Source organism: Hemiscyllium ocellatum, chromosome 37, assembly GCF_020745735.1.
Source record: "Hemiscyllium ocellatum isolate sHemOce1 chromosome 37, sHemOce1.pat.X.cur, whole genome shotgun sequence".
Taxonomy (NCBI): domain Eukaryota; kingdom Metazoa; phylum Chordata; class Chondrichthyes; order Orectolobiformes; family Hemiscylliidae; genus Hemiscyllium; species Hemiscyllium ocellatum.
The window spans coordinates 12,965,549-12,993,357 of NC_083437.1; the positions used below are offsets into that span (position 1 = coordinate 12,965,549).

General features: G+C 43.0%; 1 protein-coding gene across 1 annotated transcript; it reads left to right on the forward strand.

Annotated features, from left to right (window-relative positions):
* Positions 1 to 8,620: 8,620 nt before the first annotated feature.
* LOC132833555 (uncharacterized) lies at positions 8,621 to 26,920 on the forward strand. The gene is made up of 5 exons (XM_060851917.1): positions 8,621 to 8,767; positions 13,281 to 13,426; positions 18,796 to 18,903; positions 22,494 to 22,597; positions 26,748 to 26,920. The coding sequence occupies exons 1-5, from the start codon at positions 8,621 to 8,623 to the stop codon at positions 26,918 to 26,920; spliced, it is 678 nt and encodes a 225-aa protein (XP_060707900.1).
* Positions 26,921 to 27,809: the final 889 nt, after the last annotated feature.

Sequence of the window (27,809 nt, forward strand, 5' to 3'; positions counted from 1 at the left end):
TGAAATGTATTGTTTTGCATGCTAACCAGACAAATCACACTTTGCATAAGTACATCAGGGTAATAGAGCAGAATATAGAATATAATGTTACAGCTACAGAGAAAGATCAACTCTAATATATGCGAGATCCACTCATAAGTCTGACAACAGCAAATTCCCAATGCTGAACCTGTTTGTTGAGTGGACAGAGAATCTCCAGGATTTCCTGGCTCAGCTCTGTGTTTGCCATCTTGTGGATAGAAAAGGTGATTCTAATCTTCAATTCAATTCATCACAGGTACAACTGGCAAAGATGGACTGGATCATTTTGATCCATCTTACAGATCAGGAACATCCCATGCTTAAACTAAGTATGATATCAACTCAATACCACCCTGCCAGAGAAAGAGAAAATGGGCAGTGTTCCTGCTCTTGTGTGCTATCCAGGAATTACACTTTGTTCCACTGGGTTCATGTGGGCCAATGAGCAGTATGATGCCACCACCTGGTGACCCTGAACCATTGTAATCCTTCTTTTGTTCCAGCACAGGTGGAGGTCCTTGGAGGTCCTCCATAAATGTACTTCTCCAGGCCTTCAGACCCACCTGGTAGTATCCATCCAAAAGCTTGTGACACCACGGGACAACTGGGCATGCCTGTGTAGGAAATCTGGTTCAAAAGTTCCAAACTGGAGCCTAGAACAAACACAGATAACCAACAAGATGGTACCACACCGTTATACGGCCAGCAAGGAGAGGGTTAAAACTGTCTGCAAACACATTGAATCAAACAGAATCAACCAAGGTGGTATGTACTCGATGGGCCAAATGGCCTTGCTTCCACATTGTAGGGATTCGATGAAGTTTCAGAAGATGATCAAGTTTTCCATATTGTTCCCTTTACCCATCGTGTTGATGATGTAAGGTGATCCGAAATCTTCACAACTACTAACATCATACATCTTAAAAAACAGAACAATGCACACTAAAAGCTAAAATTAATACAGGAGTTAGTGCCAAAGTATTACCACTATACTTACCTCAGCAAATAGTGCTCCATGGTCCAAGCCTTGGAGAGACCATCTCTCGGCAGACATATAAAAGATCTCCAGTTCTGCACATTGTCAGAATCACAATGCTCAAGCTCATCTGCCTGCCTAAAGAAGATCAGGGGGCCCATGCAGTCATTTGGGCTCTGCTGACGCCTCAGCTCAATATATGAGTGAGAAATGCACAGACCTGTATGAAATAATGATAATTCTGAGCTGTGTATGTAAATGTTGACATATGTATGGCATTACCTAATGTACAGTGTATCAAATTATTTTATGAATATTTTACGAATAAAGTATATTTTTGAAATAAAAAAAATGCTCAAGCTCATCTTGGCTTCCTGAAATATTCCACCTCATAGATACCAATTGTCTAGCAGTGGCAGGATTACCAAATGCTCAGATCTCACTGTAGTTACAATTCACAAGGTACAAACCCACACGCACTGTGGTGGAACAGAAGCTATATAACATAAATTGAATCAATTAATGATCTCGGATCAGTGGTGCTGGAAGAGCACAGCAGCTCAGGCAGCATCCAACGAGCAGCGAAATCGACGTTTCGGGCAAAAGCCCTTCAAGCCGTTGGATGCTGCCTGAACGGCTGTGCTCTTCCAGCACCACTGATCCAGAATCTGGTTTCCAGCATCTGCAGTCATTGTTTTTACCTCAATTAATGATCTCCCATGCTATGACTTTGAAATGAAATTTCAGCCAGCTACTAGGATGATTACACCCAACACACTGAGCGGATTACTCAGTTCGAACAAAGACCATGAAATTCCTCTCAATGCTCGAGGTTGTGAAATTAAGACTTCCGCAAGGTTAATCTGTTACACCTTGGTCAGAGCCAGCGCGTACAGTTGTAATCAGTGGCTGCTGAAGATGAGCCTCTACAAGATGAAAATATCATTATCCAGATATGGTCTTTAAATGAATATCTGAGAACATTTGTTTATTTTGGTCATACAGATGCAAACTTAGTACATGACAACAAGTAATTTTCAAGGGTAAACAAGTCCTAATAACAAAAGGGCTAAACCAAAATTTCCAGTTTATACCGTGGACCAGTGTATATTGAATATACAAGATGGCAAGCATATGAGTTTGTATGTCAAGGATGAAGCAGGACAGTCAACAATTTGTGAATGCATATGAGCCATGCCAAACATATCAACTTTAGAAGCAGATGGAGTGTCTATAACCACAAAATGTTCTGCCACTCCTTGGATGAAAGGAGCAACAGAATCATCCATCGCGTGTGGAGGTGATGATATCTCACTTTTCCATTGCTCAGTGACATAACGACATGGTGAGTCACAGAGGTTTACAGCATGGAAATAGGCTCTTTGGCCCAACTTGTCAATGTTGCCTAGTTTTCATTATTAATCTAGTCCCATTTGCCTGCAATTGGTGCTCATCCCTCTACATCTATCCCATTCATGTTCTTGTCCAAATGTTTCTTAAATGACAAAATAGTACTGGCCTCCACCACTACCCCTGGCAGCCTGTTCCAGACATTCATCACCCTTTGTGTGAAAATGATTGCTCCTCTGGACTCTTTTGTATCTCTCCCTTTCACCTTAAGTCAATGCCCTCTAGTTTTAGACTCCCCTACCATGGGGGAAAGCTGAGTGTAGCAGTTGTTGACACAATGAGCCCTCTCTTTAATTTCTGCAGTGTCCCAGATCAGGCATTGTCTGATAATGGACCTCAGTGCACTGTCAAAACATTTCAAGACATGTGTAGTGTTTGGGGAGTGACTCATGTTGCATCCTCACTTCATTAATCATGCTCATATGGTCCAGCAGAATGCATAGGAACAGCTAACAACCTCCAAAGGACTTTGAACACCCAAGCACCTATCCCATGTACAAATGATAATTCATGAACCAGCAGTGGCAGGTTCTATTGGTGCATGACTTCTTGTTTCAGTTAGGTTTAAAATGGGAAAAGCTTCTTGTAAATTAGCACCAATCAAATCAATGACCATTTAGTGTCAAGCAACAAAGCAAGATCTTCATTTTGCATTCCTGCTATTCTATGCAACATCAGTGGAAAAAGGTTTATCATCCCGAGCACAATGTATGTTTGGGAGGAAAATGCAGATGCACCTTGCCCAGTGACCAATTGTCTAACCACTTCTAGACACAGGATATTCTTCTTTCAATGGAAGAGATACATGATGAGTGAGCAGTGAGGGAGCTACCAAAACTGTGCACTGAGCAGAGAGTGTGAGTTAGTTAGAGATCTAAATCCAAATACTAGAGTACCAGGAAAGGTTTTGAAAATATACAACTTGGCCAAGGTCATACGCAATCAAATTTCATCATGGTTCTACATTGCAAAGGAACAGAAGTCAGCTTAGATCAATGTACAATAAACCAGTCCCATTGATGAAGAGATTGAGGAAGAAATCTCTGTTGGTGATGATAATGTTGATGATGAAATGTTGTGCGGTGACGTGACAGCAATCAGCAGCAATACAACCAAGTTGTCAAACATTTGCAGCAGAGAACAACATATACCCCTCCAGAGGTGTACACAGTCACTAGATCAAGATAACTTGGAGGTTAAGGTAGGGGACAGCAGGTACAGCAAGATGTTGCATGCAATAGTGAGAGTAGTAGAGTATGCGTCTTGGTAGGAGATGGATGCAATAGCAGAGAGAGAGTGAGCATGAGGTATTGGAGTGGAGATAGTGGCACTTACACTGGCAGAGTGGCAAAGCTTGTTGACCTTCTTACTACCTTGCTGAGCATTCCTCCAGAAACTAAGACTACTCTGGTCCAAGTGGTAACCTTGGACCAGTCTAGTATGGTCTGGTGTTATGGTCTTGTACTACAGGAAGATGACTTCCCATGTTTGTAAAACCCCACTCATCACAACCTCCAGGGCCCTGTGCCCAAAATGGGTCCCCAGTGCCCTCTTCTCTGCCATGTTCAGGAACGGTGGGGCTGCTCTGCCCTGACAGTACTTGTCCATGTGCACAATGGGCTTTTAAGGATGGCGCCAGCACCAGAGATTCCAGTCCATTCCCATATATCTCAGCAATGGCAAATTGTTGTGGGTACATTGCATGGTAGAAAGGGGCTAGATTCACACAAGAGTGGGAACTGTAAGGACAGGGTAGGTTATTAAGGAGGTAAGTTTGGTGAGGTGCAAGCAGAGACCTTGCTTGACCTCATGGTGAGAAACAGTCCATGAAACTTGACTTTTAATGAAAAATCATGAAATTCCGCCCCAGGTGCCTGTATTGATTAGATTACTTACAGTGTGGAAACAGGCCCTTCGGCCCAACAAGTCCACACCGACCCGCCGAAGCGCAACCCACCCATACCCCTCCATTTACCTCTTACCTAACACTACGGGCAATTTAGCATGGCCAATTCACCTGACCCGCACATCTTTGGAGGCTTGTATAAAATAATTAATTCTAATGAATTTCAGTTGGATTCTTCAATACTACAATGTGCACACAGCTTCTGATGTGACAGGATATAACGGAAGCATTGCTACATAAGATGAAAACATCATGTTCTAGGCAAACTCACACTGCTTAGAAATGCTTGTGAAAGAGATATTAAGTTTCATTAAAAGCATTCACTAAAAAGCTCAAAGTTGACAGCTGTTATTTTGCACATCTGTTTTACTATCATTCAGGGTTTGTGATCTGATTTGTTCTTTTGGCTTTGAATATCCTAATAATTTCCACAATATTGATGTTTCTGACCTTCAGATTCAGAAGTTTTACTTCAGTGCTGAAATGAAAAACAACACTGAAGATTTTAATCTTCACATCACACATCAGAGAAGCAATTAGATTTTAAAATCAAAGTTTTCTTGGCCTGGTTATGTACTTGGATAATTTCCGGGTACCTTACTCAAATCTGAGTCCAAAGGAACACCATGGCCTCCAGGCTTTCTGTTTCTTCCTCTCCAACCAACCCATCCAGCCGCCCTCCATCAATACCCTCCTCTGCCTTGCCGAACTGGTCCTCAGCCTTAATAACTTTTCCTTTAACTCCTCCCATTTCCTCCAAATCCAGGGGGTGGCCTTGGGCACACAGATGGGCTCCAGCTATGCCTCTTTGTTGGCTATATCGAACAGTCCCTCCTCAGTACCTACACAGGTACTGTACCCCAAATCTTCTGCATATCCATGACTGAATCGGTGCAGTATCCTGTACCCAGGCTGAACTGGAGCAGTTCTCTGGCTTTGCCCACAACTTCCACCACCTTCCCCCCATCCCCACTTTGAATTCTCTTGGTCAATCTCAGACATCTCCCTCTCCTTCCTTGACCGCTCCATTTCCATCTGTGGTGACAGTCTCCAGGCAGACATTTACTACAAAACCACAGATTTCCATAACTACCTGGACTACACCTCCTCACATCCAGTTTCCTGCAAGAACTCCATCTCATTTTCCCAATTCCTCCGACTTCACCTCATCTGCTCAAACGAGGAGATATTCCACTCGCGAGCATCCAAGATTATTAGATTAGATTAGATTACTTACAGTGTGGAATCAGGCCCTTCGGTCCAACAAGTCCACACCGACCCACCGAAGTGCAACCCACCCATATCCCTACATTTACCCCTTACCTAACACTACGGGCAATTTAGCATGGCCAATTCACCTGACCCGCACATCTTTGGACTGTGGGAGGAAACCGGAGCACCCGGAGGAAACCACACAGACACGGGGAGAACGTGCAAAGTCCACACAGTCAGTCACCTGAGTTGGGAATTGAACCCGGGTCTCAGGCGCTGTGAGGCTACAGTGCTAACCACTGTGCCACCGTGCCGCCCATGTGCACCAATTTTGAACAATGTGCTTTTCCTCCCTCTGTCATTCTGCTGCACCACTTCCATTCCCCTTTCCACTGCTCTAAACCCCCTCTCCCAAAACAATAAAGACAGAGTCTCCTTTGTCCTCACCTACCACGTCACCAATCTCCGCATCCAACACACCACTGTGGACGCTCAGCCTTGAGCTCCTGGGCTTCTTGTGAACGCCTGTCCAAGAACAGAGAACCACCACTTGATTAACATTTCAACAGCACTGTTTTTATTCAAGATTGTCAGTATACGAATATACAAACAAGGCTTGGGAGAAAAGCCACCTTAGACCACGTCAGGTACTAAAGAGTGGATTCTCTCACTCTCGATAGGGAAAGTTGTTACATTTATACATAACTTCTCACGCAATACAGAGTCCCGTGTCATTAGGCTATCGAAAAGTATATTAATCAAAGCATACTTAATTGTAAGCTTACACATCAAAAAAAATGCTCTAAATCTAACATACACAGATACCAACAGCCATCTGGTTAAGATATTAACACCATCTTTAAAGTCAGACATTAGCCCCCATTATTCTTCTCCTGCTCTTCAAGGTAACAGTCAGATCTCAGAGATGCTCTTAAATGTAAACATTCAAACCTCATTACTGTGTTACAGCTAGACCGTGAGGCACCAGTACTCCTCTGATGGCTGCCCTTTGACCTGGTGCTATATCATTCTCGGATCTGTGGGGAGGATTGTTTATACAGCTAGGCTGGCTTCTTACAAATTGCTATGTTAGCAATTAGTTTCGCTTAGCCTGTCGCTTAGGATGCAGGGAATTTCAGCCAATATGCCGGGGCCATTTTAGTTAACATTTCTGAGCTCCATTTTCTATATGGTCACTATATCTATTTCCAACTTATCATTCCTCCCTTTTTATCATTTTATGATAACCCTCAGATATTAATACATTGAAGTCGAGCAAACTCTTTTCCTGTTTCTACATCTGAATTGTCTTTCCAACTTATCACCATCCTTAAACACTTCCGCCAACTCCAACTAGACCCCACGACCAAGAACATCTTCTCCTCCCCACTCCTCTCTGCTTTCCGCAAGGACCGTTCCCTTCGCTAGTCCCTGGCTTGTGCCACTCTCCCTACCAACCCCCCCTGAACTCCCAGGCACCTTCCCCTGCAAAGATACACCACTTCCCTTACCTTCATCCAGGGCCCCAAACAGTCCTTCTGGAGTTCACCTGCCTCTCTTCCAACCTAGTTTACTGGTCTTCTCTATATCAGGGAGACCAAAGGTTTGCCTAGTATCTCATCTGGGCCCACAGGGGCCAACCAAATCTCCCAGTCACCACCCATTTCAATTTCCCTAAACACCCCTTTCCAACATGACCATCCTTGGCCTCCTCCATTGCCACAATGAACCAAACCACAAAATGGAGGAACAATACCTCATCTTCCACCTGGGACAGTCTATAGCCTGGGGGACTCAACATTGATTTCTCCCATTTCAAATAATCTCCCTTCCCAACTCCTGGCTCTCTTCCAAGTCCCTCCCCTTCCCTTCCACTCCTCCCTGTCACGAACTGGATTCATTTCTCTCATTGACCAACCACAGCGTACCCTCTATCTGTCCTCACCTATCCCCACTTCACCACCCTGTCCCCGCCACCTACTTTATCAGCAGCTCCCCCTACACCCACTCCCAGTCCTGAAGAACGGTTACACATGAAATGTCAACAACTCCACCTCCTGATGCTGCCTGGTTTGCTAAGTTTAGATTAGATTAGATTCCGTACAGTGTGGCAACAGGCCCTTCGGCCCAACAAGTCCACGCTGATCCTCCAAAGAGTAACCCACCTAGACCCATCTCCCTCTGACTAATGCACCTAACACTATGGGAAATTTAGCACAGACAATTCACCTGACCTGCACATCTTTGGACTATGGGAGGAAACCGGAGCAAACCCACACAGACAAGGGGAAATGTGGAAACTCCACACAGACAGTCACCCAAGGCTGGAATTGAACCTGGGACCCTGGTGCTGTGAGACAGCAGTGCTAACCACTGAGTCACCGTATGTTCTTCCAGCTACCTGCCTGTCTACTTTGGATTCCAGCTTCTGCAGTTTTTTTTTGTCCCTAGGTATCAAAATCAATCAATGGAAATCTGTGGGGATTGTGGTAGAGGTGGATACAATTACAACATTTGGAAGAAATTTGGATAGGTATAGGGATAGGAAAGGTTTAGAGGGATATGTGCTAAATCCAGGCAAATGGGAATTAGTTCAGTTTAGGAAATTGGGTCAGCATGAACAAGTTGGGCCAAAGATCTGTTTCCATACTGTACCTCTCTATGACTAATTTATTTTCAGAAACCATTTGAGGTTGAGGGTGTTGATGGCTAGGCCAGCATTTATTGTTCAGCCCTAATACCTTGGAGAAGGTGGGCAAATCACTGAAGCACAAATAAATATAGAGCTTAGAGTCCTACAACATGGAAACAGACCCTTCAGCCCAACTTGTCTCTGCCGACCAGGTATCTTAAACTAACAACACAAAATAAAATATAAATAGCATTAATTATATATGATAAAGCTACAAACACCAGTTTAATTCAATCACCGAAGAAGTTCCTGTTCCACAAAAAGCTAGTTTCACTTCAGACAGCACCCTCTGGTGACACAACAGGCTTAGCCTGTTGACTTGTGTTGCTAATAGCAACCAGGTTTTAATAGTGCTCCTGTGAGCTGCAGCAGGCCTCTGGTGGTGTTGGTATAAAGTCAGCTAATGCCTCCGAAAAAGAAAACTTTTGTCAAGAGAAAGAAAAAAAAGGTGACCAAAAAAGAGACTCAGAAAACATCTGAGAATAACAAGACTCTTCCAGAGGCTCTTAAAGCTGATTTTGTACCATCGCCCTCAGTGCTGAGGGAAAAGGTAAGGCTACACTTAATCCTCAAGACTCATTGTCAAGAGTTGATTTGAGAATTTTTGAGGCTGCTCAGTGGGTTTTGTCATTGTCATCTTTGCTGAGTATTCTTTCCATCTGCTCTATTGTGTATGACACTTAGAGTCTGAAAGGTACCCCCTGCAATTGTGTGACTCAGAATAAACCTTTCACCTTTCCATTTTTCACTGTCGTCTTAGTCTTATTTTTGCTTAATGTTTTATTATATTCTTTTCTTCCCCAATTCACCCCTCTCCCCTTCCTCTCTGAATGAAGATGCTTCTCTGTCAGATACCAACCATGCCACCCATCACCTCAATCCCTGCCCTTGCACATCTGATGGTAACCTAGCTACTGACTATTATTCACATGTAATTCTCAGGTGAAGGTGAGATGAAAGTAAATAATAAAATGATTAAAGTATTAAAAGTTGTTTATACTAGTTTGATCCTGGTTGGTGTTAAAGTTATATGTGAGTAGTGTGTGTTTCTGTGAGTGAGTGTGCATCTCTGTATGTTTGTACATCTGTGTGGGTCTCTGAGTGTGTGAGTGCAGGGCCCAGGAGAGAAATTCGGGTGTTCTTTCTCATTTCCTGGTGCCTTTACAACCACCTCTGCCCCTTTAAGCATCCCATCACATCCTTCTGGAACAATACTCACTCTAGGGTTGAATTCTTACATGACACTCTGAGGTTTGAGATTAATAAGTTCTGAAGAACAGTCATACCAGACTTGAGGTGTGAACTCTGTTTTTCTCTCCACAGAAGTTGCCAGACCTGCTAAGTTTCTCTGTCTCTATTTATAAAGCACTTGGAAAGCTCAGTTTTCTATATGATTTGCACTTTACAGTCATGACTTACACATGACTTAGTCAACATAGTGTGCAACCTACTTCACTTTTTTGTACCTAGCCGTACGCAATACCAAAACAGCTATGTCTAAAAGACTTGAATCACACAAGCACTCAAACAACAATCCCATGCACCTACACATTACTCCTGGTTTTATTTAGATTTAAAAATGGAAAAGGCTTCAAGTAAATAAGCTCCAATCAAGTGGGGAACTGAAGTTAGTAGTGAGTGGCCCTATTCTCTCCCTAGTTACCCTTTTGTCCTTAATGTATTTGTAAAAACTTTTTGGGGTCTCCTTAATTCTATTTGCCAAAGCTATCTCATGTCCCCTTTTTGCCCTCCTGATTTCCCTCTAAAGTATACTCCTACTTCCTTTATACTCTTCTAAGGATAATGAGGAGAAGGTGAGGACTGCAGATGCTGGAGATCAGAGTCGAAGAGTGTGGTGCTGGAAAAGCACAGCAGGTCAAGCTGCATCCAAGGAGCAGGAGAATGGATGTTTCAGGCACAAGCCCTTCATCAGGAATGAGGCTTGCAGGCCAAAGGGGCTGAGAGATAAATGGGAGGGGGGTGGGGCTGGGGGCAAGGTAGCTGGGAGTGCAATAGTTAGATGAATGTGGTGAGTCATGGTGATAGGTCGGAGTGGAGGGTGGAGGAGATAAGTGGGAAGGAAGATGGACAGGTAGGACCGTTCAAGAGGGGGTGCCGTGTTGGAACATTGAGAGTGGGATAAGGTTAGGGGAGAGGAAATGGGGAAACTGGTGAAATCCACCTTCATCCTGGGTGGTTGGAGGATCCCAATGTGGAAGATGAGGCATTCTTCCTCCAAGTGACGGGTCATTGGGGTTTGGCGATGGAACCAGGAACTGCATGGCCTTGGCAGAGTGGGAGGGGCTGTTGAAGTGTTCACCAACAGGGTGGTGGAGTTGGTCAGTACGGGTGTCCCAGAGATGTTCTCTGAAACGTTCCGCAAGTTGGCGTCCTGTCTCCCCAATGTGGAGGAGACCACATCGAGTGCAATAGATGCAGTAGATGGCGTGTGTAGAATTACAAGTAAATTTCTGTTGAATGTGGAAAGATCCTTTGGGGCCTTTGACAGAGGTGAGGGGGGAGGTGTGGGCACAAGTTTTGCACTTCCTGCAATGGCGGGGAAGGCACCAGGATTGGGATGTGGGTTGGTGGGGGGGCATGGACCTGACCAGAAAGTTGCGGTCTCTCCAAAACAAAGATAGGGGTGGGGAGGGAAACATATCTCTGGTGGTGGGGTCTGTTTTGTAAGTGGCGGAAATGGCGGAGGATGATGTGGTGTATCTGGAGGTTGGTGTGGTGGAAGGTGAGGACCAGGGCGATTCTGTGAAATGAATGGTCAACTTTGCTTCATTGACATCCTTAAGTGTTGACAATAAATTGTTTTCTCTTTGATCTGAAACTAAAAGAGAAATGCTGGAAAATCTCAGTAGGTCTGGCAGCATCTATAAGGAGAGAAAAGAGTTGACGTTTCGAGTCTAACTGACCCTTTGTCAAATTTCTCTGTGATCTCTTTTGTCAATGTCTGTGTTTATCATCAAACAAGATAATGGGAGTGCAATATTTGAAGGTCCTGTTATTTGTTCTTTAATCGCCCGCCTGTTTGAAATTTTTACAAGGTTATCGGAATATTGGTTTTGTTTTCACATGAAATTGTACTTTCTTTCTTTCTTTGCTGTTTCATACTTGTCATTGTTTCTCTACATCTCATTGGTTATGTACATAGTGCATCCTGGGCATCCTGAGTACAAGTTGACAGGTTGGCAAGATTTTGTGAAGGATGAGGTTCCTGAATACTCAGAAGTGTATGGTAACATAGGGCAAAGTCAGCAAGCAAAGGTCATGCCTGACAAATCTGTTGGAATTCTTTGAGGAGGTAACAGTCAAGCAGAGTTAATGGATTTTATCTACCTGGACTTCAAGAAGGCCTTTGACAAGGTGCCGCACAGGAGGCTCCTGAGTAAGATAAGGGTCTTAGAGGCAAAATGCTAGCATTGATAGAAGCTGGGCTATCTGGCAGAAAGCAGAGAGTGAGGATAAAAGGGTTCTTCTCAGGATGGCAGCCGGTGACAAGTGGTGTTCAGCAGGGCTCAGTGTTGGGACCAAAGCTTTTCACTTTATGCATTTACAGGAAATGAGGGCATTCTGACTAAGTTTGCAAATAATACAAAGATAGGTAGAGGGACAGGTAGATTTAGAAGGCAGGGAGGCTGTAAAAGGATTTGGACAGGTTCGGAAAATGGGCAAAGAAGTGGCAGATGAAATACAACATGGCAAAGTTGCACTTTGGTAGGAAGAATAGAGGAATGGACTATTTCTAAAATGAGGAGAAAATTCAGAAATCTGAAATGCAGAGGGACTTGGGAGTCTTCATCCAGGTTTTTCTTAAGGTAAATGTGTAGGTTGAGTTGTTAGTTAGGAAGGCAAATACAATGTTGTCATTCACATCAAGAGGTCGAGAATATAGAGGCAGGGATGTCCTTCTGAGGCTTTATAATGCTCTGGTCAGATTACACATTTAGAGTATTGTGAGCAACTTTGGGCCCCATACCTCAAGAAGGATGGATTGGCCCTGGTGCAGGTCCAGAGGAGGTTCATGCAAATGACCCCAGGAATACAAAGCTTACATATGAGGATTGTTTGAAGACTCTAGGACTACACTCAGTGGAGTTTAGAAGGATGAGGCAGGATCTGATTGAAACTTACAGAATACTGAGTGGCCTGGACAGAGTGGATTTTGGGAAGATGTTTCCATTGGCAGGAGAGATGAGGACCCAAGGCCTTAGAGTAAAGGGAAGTAAGGAGAATGAAGATAAAGTGGAACGTCTTTAGCTGGAGAGTGGTGAATCTCTGGAATTAACTGCCACAGAAGGCTGTGGAGGCCAGGTCATTGAGTATATTTAAAACAGAGATAGATACGTTCTTGATTGCCAAGGGGATCAAAGGTCATGGGGGGAAAGTGGTAAAATGGGGTCGAAAAGCCTATCAGCCATGATCAAATGACAGAGCTGACTCGATGGGCCAAATGGCCTAACTTCTGCTCCTATGTCTAATGGACATAGATGGGGTGTAGCAAGTCCTTTGGAAAAATCTTTCAAAAGGTTCCCAGATCCAGACTATGGTTCATGATTGCTCTGAAGGGTTATTAATCACAACTGGGAGGTCCAAATCGATGAAAGTTATTGGGGGTTGGGGGAAGTAGAATGCCAGGAAATGCATGCCAGGTTATGAAGCTAGTTGGATCAGGAATACAGTACAAAGTGCAGATTCTTATCATGTGCCAGCAAAATGTGGGAGCACTAAAAATTCTTAGTTAAGGTCCTGTTTGCCATTTCTAAATGTCCCTAGAGTGATTCCGACTCTGCAAAATTCCAAGACTTTTACCCACTTTTTTTAAAGTCATTTCTTAAAACCTACCCTTTTGACCAAGCTTTTAGTCATTTATCTGAATGTTTCTTTTATCTATGTGGTGCAAATTTCTTCTGACCATGCCCTACTTTAATGGGCCTTGAGTCATTTTACTATATCAAAGGTGCTCTATAAATGCAAATCATTGTCTTTTGTACTGTTGAAATATTGGACAACTTTGATGACCTGTGATCCCCTGAATCTTCTTTTCACTACAGATACTGGCTTTTCTGCAGGAATGGAAAGATGAACAGCAGGAGATGGCTAAGAGAGAACTGTCAGACAAAATTCACCAGGAACTGACAGCCCAGGACATAAGGGATCTCAGGCTAGTGTTTGACACTACTGACACAAGGAATGCAGGGTAAATGTCAGAGGAACTGCTATATACCTCAGGACTAACAGAGAAAAAAAATAGCAAGACTGAAACAAGAACATAAAATGCTGAACATATACAGCAAACTAGTCAGCGTCTATAAGGGGAGAAGTGCCTCATCATGTGTTTGCGTATATATTTTTTATATACCACTGGCTTGGTGTCAGATTTCATAGAGTTATACAGCACAGAAACAGACCCTTCAGTCCAACTCACCTGCACCAATCAGACATTCCAATTTGGCCCAATCCCATTTGCCAGCACTTGGCCCATACTCCTCTAAACCCATCCAGATGCCTTTTAAATGCTGTAATTGTACCACTTCCTCTGGCAGCTCATTCTGTACACCCTGTGCATGAATAATTACCCCTCAGGCCCTTTTTAAATCTTTCCCCTCTCATCTAAAGCGTATGCCCTCTAGTTTTGGGCACCCTCACCCCAGGAAATAGACTTTGGCTATTTAGACTATTCATTGCCTCTCATGATTATATAAACCTCTATAAGGTCACCTCTCAGCCTCTGCCATTCCAGGGAAGAAAGGTCCAGCCTCTCCCTATATCTCAAACCTCCATTCCCGGCAACTTCCTTATAAATCTTTTCTGCATCCTGTCAAGTTTAACAAAATCATTCTTATAGAAGGGTGATCAGAATTATATGCAGTATTTCAAAAGTGACCTCACCAAGTGACATCCCAACCCCTGTACTCAATGCGCTGACCAATAAATGCAAGCATGTCAAACGCCTTCTTCACCACCCTGTCTACCTGCAACTCCACGTTCAAGGAACTATGCACATGTATCCCTAGGTCTCTTTAGCAACTCTCCCCAGGCTCTTCAATTAACTGTGTAAGTCCTGCCTTGGCTTGCCTTACCAAAATACAACACCTCACATTTATCAGAATTAAACTTCATCTGCCACTCCTCAGTCCATTGGCCCATCTAATCAGGGTCCTGTTGTACTCTTGAGACAACCTTTCTCACTGTGCATGACACCACATATTTTGGTGTCACCTGCAAACTAACTAACCATACCTCCCATATTCATGCCCAAATCATTTATATATGTAAAAAAAAAGCAGTGGACCCAGCATCAGTCCTTGTAGCACACCGCTGGTCACAGGCCTCCAGTGCGAAAAACAACCCTCCACCATCACCACCACCACCTTCTGTGTCCTACAGACAAGCCAATTTTGTATTCAATTAGTTAGCCTCTTATGGATCCCATGTGATCTAATCTTACTGGTCAGTCTACCATGCGGAACCTTGTCAAATGCTTTGCTGAAGTCCATATGGACAATGTCTGTCACTCTGCCTTTATCAATCTTAGTCACATCTTCAAAAACCGCAATCAACTTAGCGAGACATGATTTCCAAAGTACAAAGCCATATTGACCATCCCTAATCAGCCCTTGCCTTTCCAAATACTGCCCCTTAGAGTGCCCTCCACCACTGACATAAGGCTCATTGGTCAATAGTTCTCTGTCTTTTCCTTACACCCTTTCTTAAATAATGGCACCACATTAGACACCCTCCAATCTGCCGGCACCTCACCCATGATTATTGATGATACAAATATCTCAACAAGGGGCCCAGCAATCTTTTCCCCAGCTTCTCATAAATTCTGAAAAACACCAATCAGGTCTCAGGGATTTATCTACCTTTATGTTTTTTATGACTTTCAGCACCTCCTCTTCTGTAATACAAACACTTTTCACAACATCATTTATTCTCCTTATTCACTACATGTCTTTCTCCACAGTAAATACCGACGCCAAATATTTGTTTAATATCTCACCCATCTCCTGTGGTTCCACAAACTGACAACCACATTGAACTTTAAGGGCCTTATTCTCTCCCTAGTTACTCTTTTTGCCCTTAACGTACTTACAGAATCCCTTTGGATTCTCCTTAACTCTCATGTCCCCTTTCTGTCCTCCTGATTTCCCTTTTAAGTATACTCCTACCGCCCTTATATAGATCTAGGGATTCACTCAATCCCAGCTCTCTACAGCTGATAAATGCCTCCTTCCTTTTCTTGACCACAGCCTCAGTCTTTAGTCATCCAGCATTCTGTACACACATCAACTTGCCCTTCATCCTAACAGGAACACATGTCTCTGAACATTAGCTGTGCCTTTTGTCATATTCAGCACAGGATATATACAACAGAATGTCATGTGTTGCCATTAAGAACAATGTATAACTTAAAGTTATTTCAGATTTTTGTATTTTTTTGTGTTCAGAAGGGGAAAACATAGTGAGTTATTTTCAAGTTTCATTCGTGAACCTTGGTGACAGACGTCTGGGAGTATGTTTTGTTTACATACATTTTCGTGAGGTTTTACAACCTGAAAGTAGCGATAGGGTTAATGGTTCAATGTATTACTAAAACATTGGAGAGAAAAAGAATTGTTTCATAGCAACTGATGTTCCCTCTCTGCTCAGAGGGTCCACACGTGTCTATTGGTATGTGGACATACTGACCTCCGGTCCTGAAAATCATTGCCAAGTATGGACCTCAGAGATCTGGGCAGCAGCAAGAAAAGTTAAAGGGAATGTAGCTAGCAACAGGTGTCCAGGAACACGGGAAGGCAAAACAATCCAGAAAGTCAGTCAGTCTGTGTGTGAGTTTGCCATGAAGCTGAGGCTGAACTATTAAACTCTCTGGCAAGAAAGCTGGCAAGAAAGCTGAATTCAGGGGCACCTGTCTTTGCTCTGAAGTTAAAGTAATAATAAGTTTAATTTGTAGGTTGTTTTATGTGTTTCAGGGAGGTACTGCAGAAAGGAAATTGGTTACAGTTTTGCTAACTTGAGTAAGATTTCTTGGTGTGGAGATAGCAGTGGCTTCTTGCTGAGATTATAGTATGGCTAGGATAAAATGAAAAATGTGACTTGAATTTTTTTGCTGTTAAAATCTTTCCAACATTTTGTCTACTGTAACAGAGTTCATGTTGTTCCCCTTGTTTAATAATTATTTAATTCAACATTGCTAAAAGGAGAATAGAAGTTGGAGCTTTTTGTTTTACTCTCATCAGAACTAGGAAGCAAGAAACAGACTTTGAAAGAAAGAGACATCATTTTTGACATGGAGATGCAACAATAACTGTTAACTGTCACTCTTAATTTTTATACCAGGCAGGTAAATTCTGATTGGTCAGGGAGTTGCCAAGGAGTTGCAGCAGAGGTTGACTGACTCCATACTCCCGATTTATAATATGTACAAATTCCTTTTGCCCATATGGCTGTATAGCCCCTGATAAATCCTGCACATGGCAACAAGTGTTCCATTTCCAGGCTTCTTCCTCCAGAAGCTGCTGCTACACATGGACCTCAAAGCAAAAAGCACTACAGGGAACATTGGTGTTTAGTATGCATTTATGTGTGTGGCTTCTTGCATGTACATCACATTACAAGCCTAGCTAATGATCTTAAATTGGTTTCCAGCGTAACTCTTCGCACAGTCTTGATTATTTATCCAATGACTTCCAATGACAAAATTGCACCTAATGGTGGATATACGTTCCTGAGGGACGTAAACAGGAGTAACAGTGACTTTCTGGTGGTTGAAATATTGCAAATGCGCATATTGCAGGGGGCAGGAAGTTAATGGTCTTTCCATCAAAGATGCACTTGTCTCAGAAACCGGCAAAGATGTTAGCAAGTGCTGGATCTAGAGGGGATCCACAGTGATGATATCTATGTGAGAGTACATGCTGTCATTGAAATCAAACTCAACTGCATGAGTTGTGAAGTTTGTGAATTCATTGAACATAGATTTGGATACATTCTAGATTGTCATGATAAAGTGAATTAGTGCAGCTTCTTTGAGTGGCATGTTGGTAAGTAAGCTGGCAGTATGATCACGTAGGCGTGCTACTGGTCTCAATGTGTATGTCTTGTATGGTCTTAGCAAATGTGAAGTAGTTTGGTAGCTCAGTTAAGGACCCTGTAAAATGTGACAAATCTCTCCAAACATGTCCTTTTTCCAAACAAAGCATTTATTCTCATTTATGGGCTCAATTTTACAAGATGAAGAATCAAAGGGAGGTACCTGACAACTGAGCAAACATAGTAACAACCACTGAACTATGCCTCAGTCCTGATAATGGCCCTATGAAGCCAGTGCGGTATGTATACCCAGATTGTGTTCTGCAATGACGTCAAGCCAGGAATATGAGAAAAAGAATAAAATTCATGGGTGCAGCAATTGGGAAAAAAAAATTCTTCAATTAAGAAATTCAACAAAATTAATTTGCAATTCATTCTCTCAGTCACCAAAATGCTGAGCCCAAAGGGTCAATAATACCAGGGTAACTAGAGCAATTGTATTCTTTAGTGGGGTAAGCTGCAGATAATTAAGAGTTCCTTAACAGCACTGTTAGCCTTTCACCTTCTGTGACTGGTTATTTCTGCAAATTGTGGGATCTTCGTGTTGGTATCTTATTTCCGATCCATTTATGTGTGCTCAGCTTATATTCGCTCCTATTCAAGATTTTCATCCTCATTTTCAAATGCCTCCCCAACTTAGTCCTCCACATCTTTGTAACCTATTCCAGCTTTAAAACTCTCTGAGATGAGATCAGCTGCGATCATATAAAATGAGGGAGCAGGTTCAAGTTGCCTTCTTCCGCTTCTAGTTCTTATGAGAAATCTGTGCTGCCTCCTATTATTTGAGGTCGCATGGTGGCTCAGTGGTTAGCACTGCTGCCTCACAGCACTAGGGTCCCAGGTTCAATTCCAGCTCTGGGAGACCCTCTCTGTGGAATTTGCACATTCTCCCTGTGTCTGCATGGGTTTCCTCCCACAGTCCAAAGATGTGCAGGTCAGGTGAATTTGCCATGCTAAATTGCCCCTAGTGTTAGGTGCATTAGTCAGAGGGAAATGGGTCTGGGTGGGTTACTCTTCAGTGGGTCGGTGTGGACTTGTTGGGCTGAAGGGCCTGTTTCTACACTGTAGGGAATCTAATCTATTATCAGATTCTCGTTATACTTTCAAGTATCTGGAACAAAACTCTGGAATTTACTGTGTCAAACCTCACTGCCCCTCAGCCTTTTGTCCTGACTTTAAGATGCAATTAAATCCTATTTCTCTGAAAGCTTTTGGTCACCTTCCTTAACACTATCTCATGTGAATCAATAATTACATTTGCTTGGTGATGCTCCTATGAAGCGTTTGGAACATTTTTCAAAGATAAAGACACTTTATAAATGCATATTGCTGTTTTTGCTAAAGCAGAACAATTTTTTGATTGATTCTAATCAGACACACATATTGAAAACAGTGAACCAGTACAATCAGAATTTAATTTATCTAACTGAGGAAAATGCTTCATCTATGCAAATTACTAATTTTATTCAGGTATCTTAGTTCCAATGAAGTCTGTACAGCTCTGCAGACCTTAGGATTTCTTGTCAACCAACAAGACCTGAAGAAAACGATGAGGAATTTGAGACTTTCTAAAGAAGAGTAAGTAGAACAATTGCCACATTTCCTAGTCGGAATCAACATTTTAAGTCCAGCTCTCCTCGTATTACACAATCCATTCAATGCATCTCCACCACCAACAATCAGACCCCACCACCATACATATACTTCCATCCCCACCCCTATCTGTGTTCCACAGATTACCTCCATGATGCCCTCGTTAGGTCCACCACCCCGCCCCCACCAATGCACCCTCCACATCTGGCACCTTCCCTTGCTGCAGTACGAGATGCAAAACCTGTGCCCATACCTCACTCTTACCTCTGTCTCAGGCCCCAAAGGATCCTTCCACATCCGGCAGACCATTTTCCTGCACATTCAAACACCTCATCTACTGTAAATATTGATCCCAATGTGGTCTCCTATACACTGGGGAGACAAGACGCCAACTCATGGAGCATTTCAGGGAACATCTCTGGGACACACGCACCAAACAACTCCACCATCCCATGGCTGAATACTTCAACTCCCCCTCCCACTCCCCCAAGGTCATGCAAGTCCTGGGCCTCCTCCACCACCAAATCAAAGCCACCCACCAACTGGAGGAAGAATCTCATCTTCCGCCTTGGGACCCTTCAACCAAACGGCATCAACATCGACTTCATGAGTTTCCAAACTCCTCCTCCCCCCTCAACTTATCCCAGATCCAACCATCCAACTAGCAACACCCTCTTGAACTATCCTATCTGTCCATCTTCCTTACTACCTATCTACTCCACCATTCAGCCCAATCTCTCACTATTACACCTCACCTGCATTCACCTATCATCTTCCCAGCTACCTTCACCCCAGCCTACCCCCACCCCTCCATTTATCTCTTGGCCCCCTTCCCCCACCACATTCCTGATGAAGGGCTTATGCCCAAAATGTCGACTGCCCTGCTCCTAGAATGCTGCCTGACCTACTGTGCTTTTCCAGTGCTACACTTTCTGACTCTCAATCCTTTTAATGCAGCTAGACAGAACTCATTTGCTGCTTATTCCCTTTGATTTTACATTTTACTAAAAGTGATGACACCAAAATTGGAGGTGTAGTGGACAGTGAAGAAGGTTACCTCAGAGCACAATGGGATCTTGATCAGACGGCCAATGGGCCGAGGATGGCAGATGGAGTTTAATTTAGATAAATGTGAGGTGCTGTAATTTGGAAAGGCAAATCAGGGCAGGACTTATACACTTAACAATAAGGTCAAGAGTAAAAAATGAGGTCTGCAGATGCTGGAGATCACAGCTGCAAATGTGTTGCTGGTCAAAGCACAGCAGGCCAGGCAGCATCTCAGGAATAGAGAATTCGACGTTTCGAGCATAAGCCCTTCATCAGGAATAAGAGAGAGAGCCAAGCAGGCTAAGATAAAAGGTAGGGAGGAGGGACTAGGGGGAGGGGCGATGGAGGTGGGATAGGTGGAAGGAGGTCAAGGTGAGGGTGATAGGCCGGAGTGGGGTGGGGGCGGAGAGGTCAGGAAGAGGATTGCAGGTTAGGAGGGCGGTGCTGAGTTGAGGGAACCGACTGAGACAAGGTGGGGGAGGGGAAATGAGGAAACTGGAGAAATCTGAATTCATACCTTGTGGTTGGAGGGTTCCCAGGCGGAAGATGAGGCGCTCCTCCTCCAGCCATCGTGTTGTTATGTTCTGTCGGTGGAGGAGTCCAAGGACCTGCATGTCCTCGGTGGAGTGGGAGGGAGAGTTGAAGTGTTGAGCCACGGGGTGATTGGGTTGGTTGGTTCGGGCGGCCCGGAGGTGTTCTCTGAAGCGTTCCGCAAGTAAGCGGCCTGTCTCACCAATATAGAGGAGGCCACATCGGGTGCAGCGGATGCAATAGATGATGTGTGTGGAGGTACAGGTGAACTTATGGCGGATATGGAAGGATCCCTTGGGGCCTTGGAGGGAAGTGAGTGTGGAGGTGTGGGCACAAGTTTTACATTTCCTGCAGGAGTGTTGTTGAACAAAGAGACCTTGGAGTGCAAGTTTATAGTTCCTTCAAAGTGGAGTCACAGATAGACTGAGAAGTGAAGAAAGCATTTGGTGTGTTTGCCTTTTTTGGTCAAAAATGCATTGAATATAAAAAGGGTACAGTGGCTCACTGGTTAGCACTGCTGCCTCGTAGGGCCAGGACCCAGGTTTGATTCCAACCTCGGGCGACTGTCTGTATGGAGTTTGCACATTCTCCCTGCATCTGCGTAGGTTTCCTCCGGGTGCTCCGGTTTCCTCCCACAGTCCAACAGATGTGTGGGCCAATTGAATTGGCTATGTTAAATTGCCCATAGTGATAGGTGCATTAGTAGGGAGTAGGTGAATGGGTCTGGGTGGGTTACTCTCGGAGGGTCAGTGTGGATTGTTGGGCCGAAGGGCATGTTTCTACACTGTAGGGAATCTAATCTAATCATAAGAGTTGGGATATCATGCTGTGGCTGTACAGGACACTGGTTAGGCCACTTCTGGAATACTGCGTGCAACTTTGGTCTCCCAACAACAGGAAGGATATTGTGAAAATTGGAAGGGTTCAGAAAAGAGAGAGCCTAATAGGCTGGGGCTATTTTCCCTGGAGCATCAGAGGCTGAGGGGTGATCTTATCGAGGTTTATAAAATCATGAGGGGCATGGACAGGGAAAATAGACAAGTCCTTTCCCCAGGGTGGGGAAGTCCAGAACTAGAGGACACAGGTTTAAGGTGAGAGGGGACAAGGGGCACCCTTTTCACACAAAGTGCGGTATGTGTATGGAATGAGTTGCCAGTGGAAGCTGGTATAATTACAACATTTATTAGGCATCTGGATGGGTATATGAATAGGAAAGGTTTAAAGGGATACGGGGCAAATGCTGGCAAGTGGAACTGGATTTATTTGGGATATCTGGTTGGCATGGACAAGTTGGAAGAAGGGTCTGTTTCCACGCTGTACATGTCTATGACTCTATGTTAACTTATGATGGCGAGGGTTTATTGGGTACCAACTGTCGTGTATAGAATGAGCAGCCAGAGGAAGTGGTAGGGGGCAAGTACATTACAACATTTGGACAGGTACATGGATAGTCTAGGTTTCGAGGGATATGGGCCAAACATAGACAACCAGACTCATTCAGTTTAGGAAACCTGGTCAGCATGGATGAGTTGGGCGGAAAGGCCTGATTTATGATGTTCCGAGATCACAGGAGGTGGAAATTTCATGGGTTACTTGATGGTAGGAATACTCATTGTACTTATAAGATGTCCACTGCATGTGCACGCTTTGCTGATGCCAATTAATGCAGCTTAGGAGTGGAAATCTGGTTGATATTATTCCTGTCATAATCCTCATGGACAGGGGTCCAAATATCAATTTGTCTGGTATGAGTATGGATGAGGTAAAAGGACCACATTAGCTTGTCTGTTCAGTATCCTACCACATATCACCCACTTACTGAGAAAACCGGGAAACTAATAACTTCCATTTTTCTTGTCTATGATGAATGGTTCAATTGCCTTGGTCTTACTTCAGCTGCAATTTCTTTGCTACCATTCTGTGATGTTTTTTGGAGTGGAATAAGGGTTAGAGTATCGGAAAACTTCCCAACTTTCTGATGTTTGTATTTTCCACAGGGGAGTAAGTTTCTCTGATTTCCTTCAGATTGTAATGGAGCACCAGGGAGATTCGAGAGACACTTACGAGGAGATTAAACTGGGATTTAGTCTCTTTGACTGTGGTAGGTAATGTAAGTTCAAATTTAAAAATTGAAGCAGAAATTCTCACCAGACCTAAAATTGAAGGATATAACATTGCACCAAGATGCAGAATGACAAAATGGTAGATTGTCTGCCTGAAAGAATATCTGTTACTTGCAGATATTATTAAGCTGAGGTCCAACTGGAAAAGAAAACCATGGCAAAAGTTTAAAGACAAGCAGAAGAGTAATCCCTAATGTCCTGACAAATATTATTCTTTCAATTGATAATCTTGTCAATATTGCATTACTGGTTGTACACGCTTGATGTATGCCAACTGGCTATTGGGTTTCAACCATCTACGCTTCAAAAATATTAAATCTGGCTCTAAAGCACTTAGAATCATAAAGACATACAGCATGGAAACAGACCCTTCGGTCCAACCAGTCCATGTCGACCATAATCCCAAACTAAACTATTCCAACCTGTCTTCACTTGGCCCATAGTCCACCAAACATTTCTTAGTCTACTTATCCAAATGTCTTTTAAATGCTGTAATTGTAGCTGCATCCATCGCTTCCTCTAGAAGTTCTTTTCACACACAAACAACTCTTTGTATAAACATGTTCCCCCACATGTCTTTTTAAAATCTTTCTCCTCGACCTCAGGAATATCTACCCTAATCTTGAAAACCCCCACTCTCAGGAAAAGACACCTGCCATTCACCTTATCTATACCCCTCATGATTTTGTAAACCTCCATAAGGCCACTCCTCAACCTCCTACACTCCAGTGAAAAAAGCTGCAACCCACCCAGCCTCTTCCTGTAATGCAAGCCAGGCAACATCTAATAAATCTTTTCTGCATTCTCTCCAGCTTAATAATATCCTAATTTTCAATCATTTTGAGATGTCTGTAAACGTGCTGTACAAATGACTGTAAAAACTGGGGCTTTTACAATGATTCAGTAGTTTTATAATCATCATTTCTTGAAATGAACATTCTTTTCCCAAGATTACTTAATTAATTGATTTTAAATTCCTCAGATGCCTTTGTGAGATATAAACTCATGTCTACTAAATCATTATAGTGTCATAGAGTCACACAGATATACATCATGGAAACAGACCCTTCGGTCCAACCCGTCCATGCCGACCAGATATCCCAACCCAATCTAGTCTCATCTGCCAGCACCCTGCCCATTTCCCTCCAAACCCTTCCTATTCATATACCCACCCAAATGCCTCTTAAATGTTGCAATTGTACCAGCCTTCACCACATCCTCTGACAGCTCATTCCATACATGTACCACCCTCTGCGTGAAAAAGTTGCCCCTTAAGTCTCTTTTATATCTTTCCCCTCTCACCCTAAACCTGTGCCCTCTAGTTCTGGACTCCCCGATCCCAGGGAAAAGACTGTCTATTTATTCCTATCCATGCCCCTCATAATTTTGTAAACTGCTATAAGGTCACCCCTCAGCCTCCGACACTCCAGGGAAAACAGCCCCAGCCTGTTCAGCCACTCTCTATAGCTCAAATCCTCCAACCCTGGCAACATCCTTGTAAATCTTTTCTGAACCCTTTCAAGTTTCACAACATCTTTCCGATAGGAAGGAGACTAGAATTGCCCACAGTATTCCAACAGTGGCCTAACCAATGTCCTGTACAGCCGCAACATGATCTCCCAAATCCTTTACTCAATACTCTGACCAATAAAGAAAGCATACCAAACGCCTTTTTCACTATCTTATCTACCTGCGACTCCACTTTCAAGAAGCTATGAACCTGCACTCCAAGGTCTCTTTGTTCAGCAACACTCCCTAGGACCTTACCATTAGGTGTATACGTCCTACTAAGATTTGCTTTCCCAAAATGCAGCATCTCACATTTATCTGAATTAAACTCCATCTGCCACTTCTCAGTTCATTGGCACATCTGGTCCAGATCCTGTTGTAATCTGAGGTAACCCTCTTCGCTGTCCACTACACCTCCAATTTTGGTGTCATCTGCAAACTTACTAACTGTACCTCTTATGATCGCATCCAAATAATTTATATAAATGACAAAAAGTAGAGGACCCAGCACCGATCCATGTGGCACTCCACTGGTCACAGGCCTCCAGTCTGAAAAACAACCCTCCACCACCACCCTCTGTCTTCTACCTTTGAGCCAGTTCTGTATCCAAATGGCTAGTTCTCCCTGTATTCTATGAGATCTAACCTTGCTAATCAGTCTCCCATGGGGAACCTTGTCGAACGCCTTACTGAAGTCCATACAGATCACATCTACTGCTCTGCCCTCATCAATCTTCTTTGTTACTTCTTCAAAAAACTCAATCAAGTTTGTGAGACATGATTTCTCACGCACAAGCCATGTTGACTATCCCTAATCAGTCCTTGCGTTTCCAAATACATGTACATCCTGTCCCTCAGGATTCCCTCCAACAACTTGCCCACCACCGAGGTCAGGCTCACTGGTCTATAGTTCCCTGGCTTGTCCTTACCACCCTTCTTAAACAGTGGCATCACGTTTGCCAACTCCAGTCTTCCGGCACCTCACCTGTGACCATCGATGATACAAATATCTCAGCAAGAGGCCCAGCAATCACTTCTCTAGCTTCCCATAGAGTTCTCAGGTACACCTGATCAGGTCCTGGGGATTTATCCACTTTTAACCGTTTCAAGACATCCAGTACTTCCTCCTCTGTAATCTATTTCCCTACAGTCTATATCTTCCATATCCTTTTCCGCAGTAAATACTGATGCAAAATATTTATTTAGTACTTCCCCCATTTTCTGTGGCTCCACACAAAGGCAGCCTTCCTGATCTTTGAGGGGCCTTATTCACTCCCTAGTTACCCTTTTGTCCTTAATGTATTTGTAAAAACGCTTTGGATTCTCCTTAATTCTATTTGCCAACACTATCTCATGTCGCCTTTTTGCCCTCCTGATTTCCCTCTTAAGTATACTCCTACTGCCTTTATACTCTTCTAAGGATTCACTTGATCTATCCTGTCTATATCTGACATATGCTTCCTTCTTTTTCTTAACCAAACCCTCAATTTCTTTAGTCATCCAGCATTCCCTATACCTACCAGCCTTCCCTTTCACCCTGACAGGAATATACTTTCTCTAGATTCTTGTTATCTCATTTCTGAAGGCTTCCCATTTTCCAGTTGTCCCTTTACCTGTGAATATCTGCCTCAATCAGCTTTTTGAAAGGTCTTACCTAATACTGTCAAAATTGGCCTTTCTCCAATTTAGAACTTCAACTTTTAAATCTAGTGTATCCTTTTCCATCACTATTTTAAAACGAATAGAATTATGGTCGCTGGCCTCAAAGTGCTCCCCCACTGACACCTCAGTCACCTGCCCTGGATTTTAGCCTGACAGCTGGATTACTAATACAGTAACATAACCATTTTGATACCTTACTTTCTGACGATACATGTTGTGAGATTTTGTTTTAAACAGTGATAGCTTAATGAAGATAAGTAGTGATTGTGTAATTCAACTGAAGTTTACGCAATTCTGCCAGCTTTTTACAAATAGTAATTGGATAACACCATTCTCATGTTGTCCTCAAAGTGGTACTCAGCAACTCATTAATATTAGTACTGATTGTTTAGATAATAGCAGTTTATTTTTGTAAACTATTCAATTCAATCTATCAAATTTAACCCTCAATATCTTCCTAGAAGGCATTCCTTTGCATTTGTAACTAAATTTCATGTCAACATTTTGCAGTTTCATTCCTCCACCCAGTTCTAAAGACACTGGCTCATGCAAGTGTTTTTAAATCCCTCACTCAAATTGCTTCCCCAAGTCAATAAAGCTTGGCAAAAAGATCACGGCCAATTGCAATTCCATACAGCGCACCTTACCTTATCAAGGAAGACAGAGCAGAAGTGCTTTCTGTAGCTTAGAGCAAATATGAATAATTAGGTTGATTGATTCATTGCAGTACAGCATCCCAGAAATATCAACTTTTGATGTTGTGGTGTGATTTGCTGACCAATTTTACATAAAATGCCCTGCTGTCAGTTTCTGAGTAGGTCTGCAGGAACAAAGTATCTGTTGCAATAAGTATTTTGTTCTCTCCCTGACAACAAGATTGCAAAGAAAAATGGAAAAAACAAAAATCAAAAAGAAATATTGTTCGTTATATAAGCGTATCAATATGATTATTTACAGATGGTGATGGGAAGATTACTTTTGACAATCTTAAAGATGCTTGCAAATCTGCAGGCGTCCACTTTTCACATCATGATTTGCGGGAGATGATCAAGGAAGTGGACACAAATGGTGATGGTACAGTTGACATGGAAGAGTTCATCAATCTCATGCTACAAACAAATTTGTTCTGACTGGTGAACCACTTGGACATTTTCATTCTGTTGGCATGTTCACTCCCATTCAAATTTTAACCATTTCTCTCTGTATCTGGTCAAATCTGCCTGAGGATGAACAAAAAAGGGCACAGCTGTTTTCAAGGTACAAATAAAAACTTTACACCTTCATCTGTTGTCGAACACTTTGAAATGCAATCAGAAGTAATTCACCTTTTCATACAAGACAATAAGAAATGGGAACAAAGTACGCCATTCAGCCCCCTCGAGCCTGCTCCTGCATACAATAAGATCATGGCTAATCTGAATTTCTCACATCCACCTTTCTGCATTTTTCCAGTAAACTTTGATTCTCCGACTGATCAATAATTTGTCTATCTCAGCTTTAAATATGCACAAGCCCTCCCAGCTCTCTGTGCAAAGGAGTTCCAAAGGCTCATAACTCGAGGAAAGAAACGCCCCCTCTTTCCAGTCTGAAATTGGCCATAGTCTCTCTATTCTGTGAGTGTACTCTCTGATCCCAGACTCTCCCGTGAAGGGAAGCATCCTCTCAGCATTTGTCCTGTTAAAGCCCTTTAAGAATCCTACAGATTTCAAAAAGAATGTCTCTTATTCTGCTAGGTCCAGAGAGTTGAGTCAAAATACAATTCCTCATAATATAGTGAACCTTCCCTGAATTGCATTCAATGAAATATCCCTCCTTAAAAAAGACCAAAACAATCTCAGTCCTCCAGATGTAGTTTCATCAGCACCTTGTACAGTTGCAATAAGATGTCCCCTACACTTTTAACTCCAACCCCTTTAACTAAGGGTCAATTATTCCATTAGTCTTTCTGATTACCTGCTGTATCTATATGCTGGCTTTCTGTGTTTCATGAACAAGAATCCCCAAACCCCTTTGTGTTAC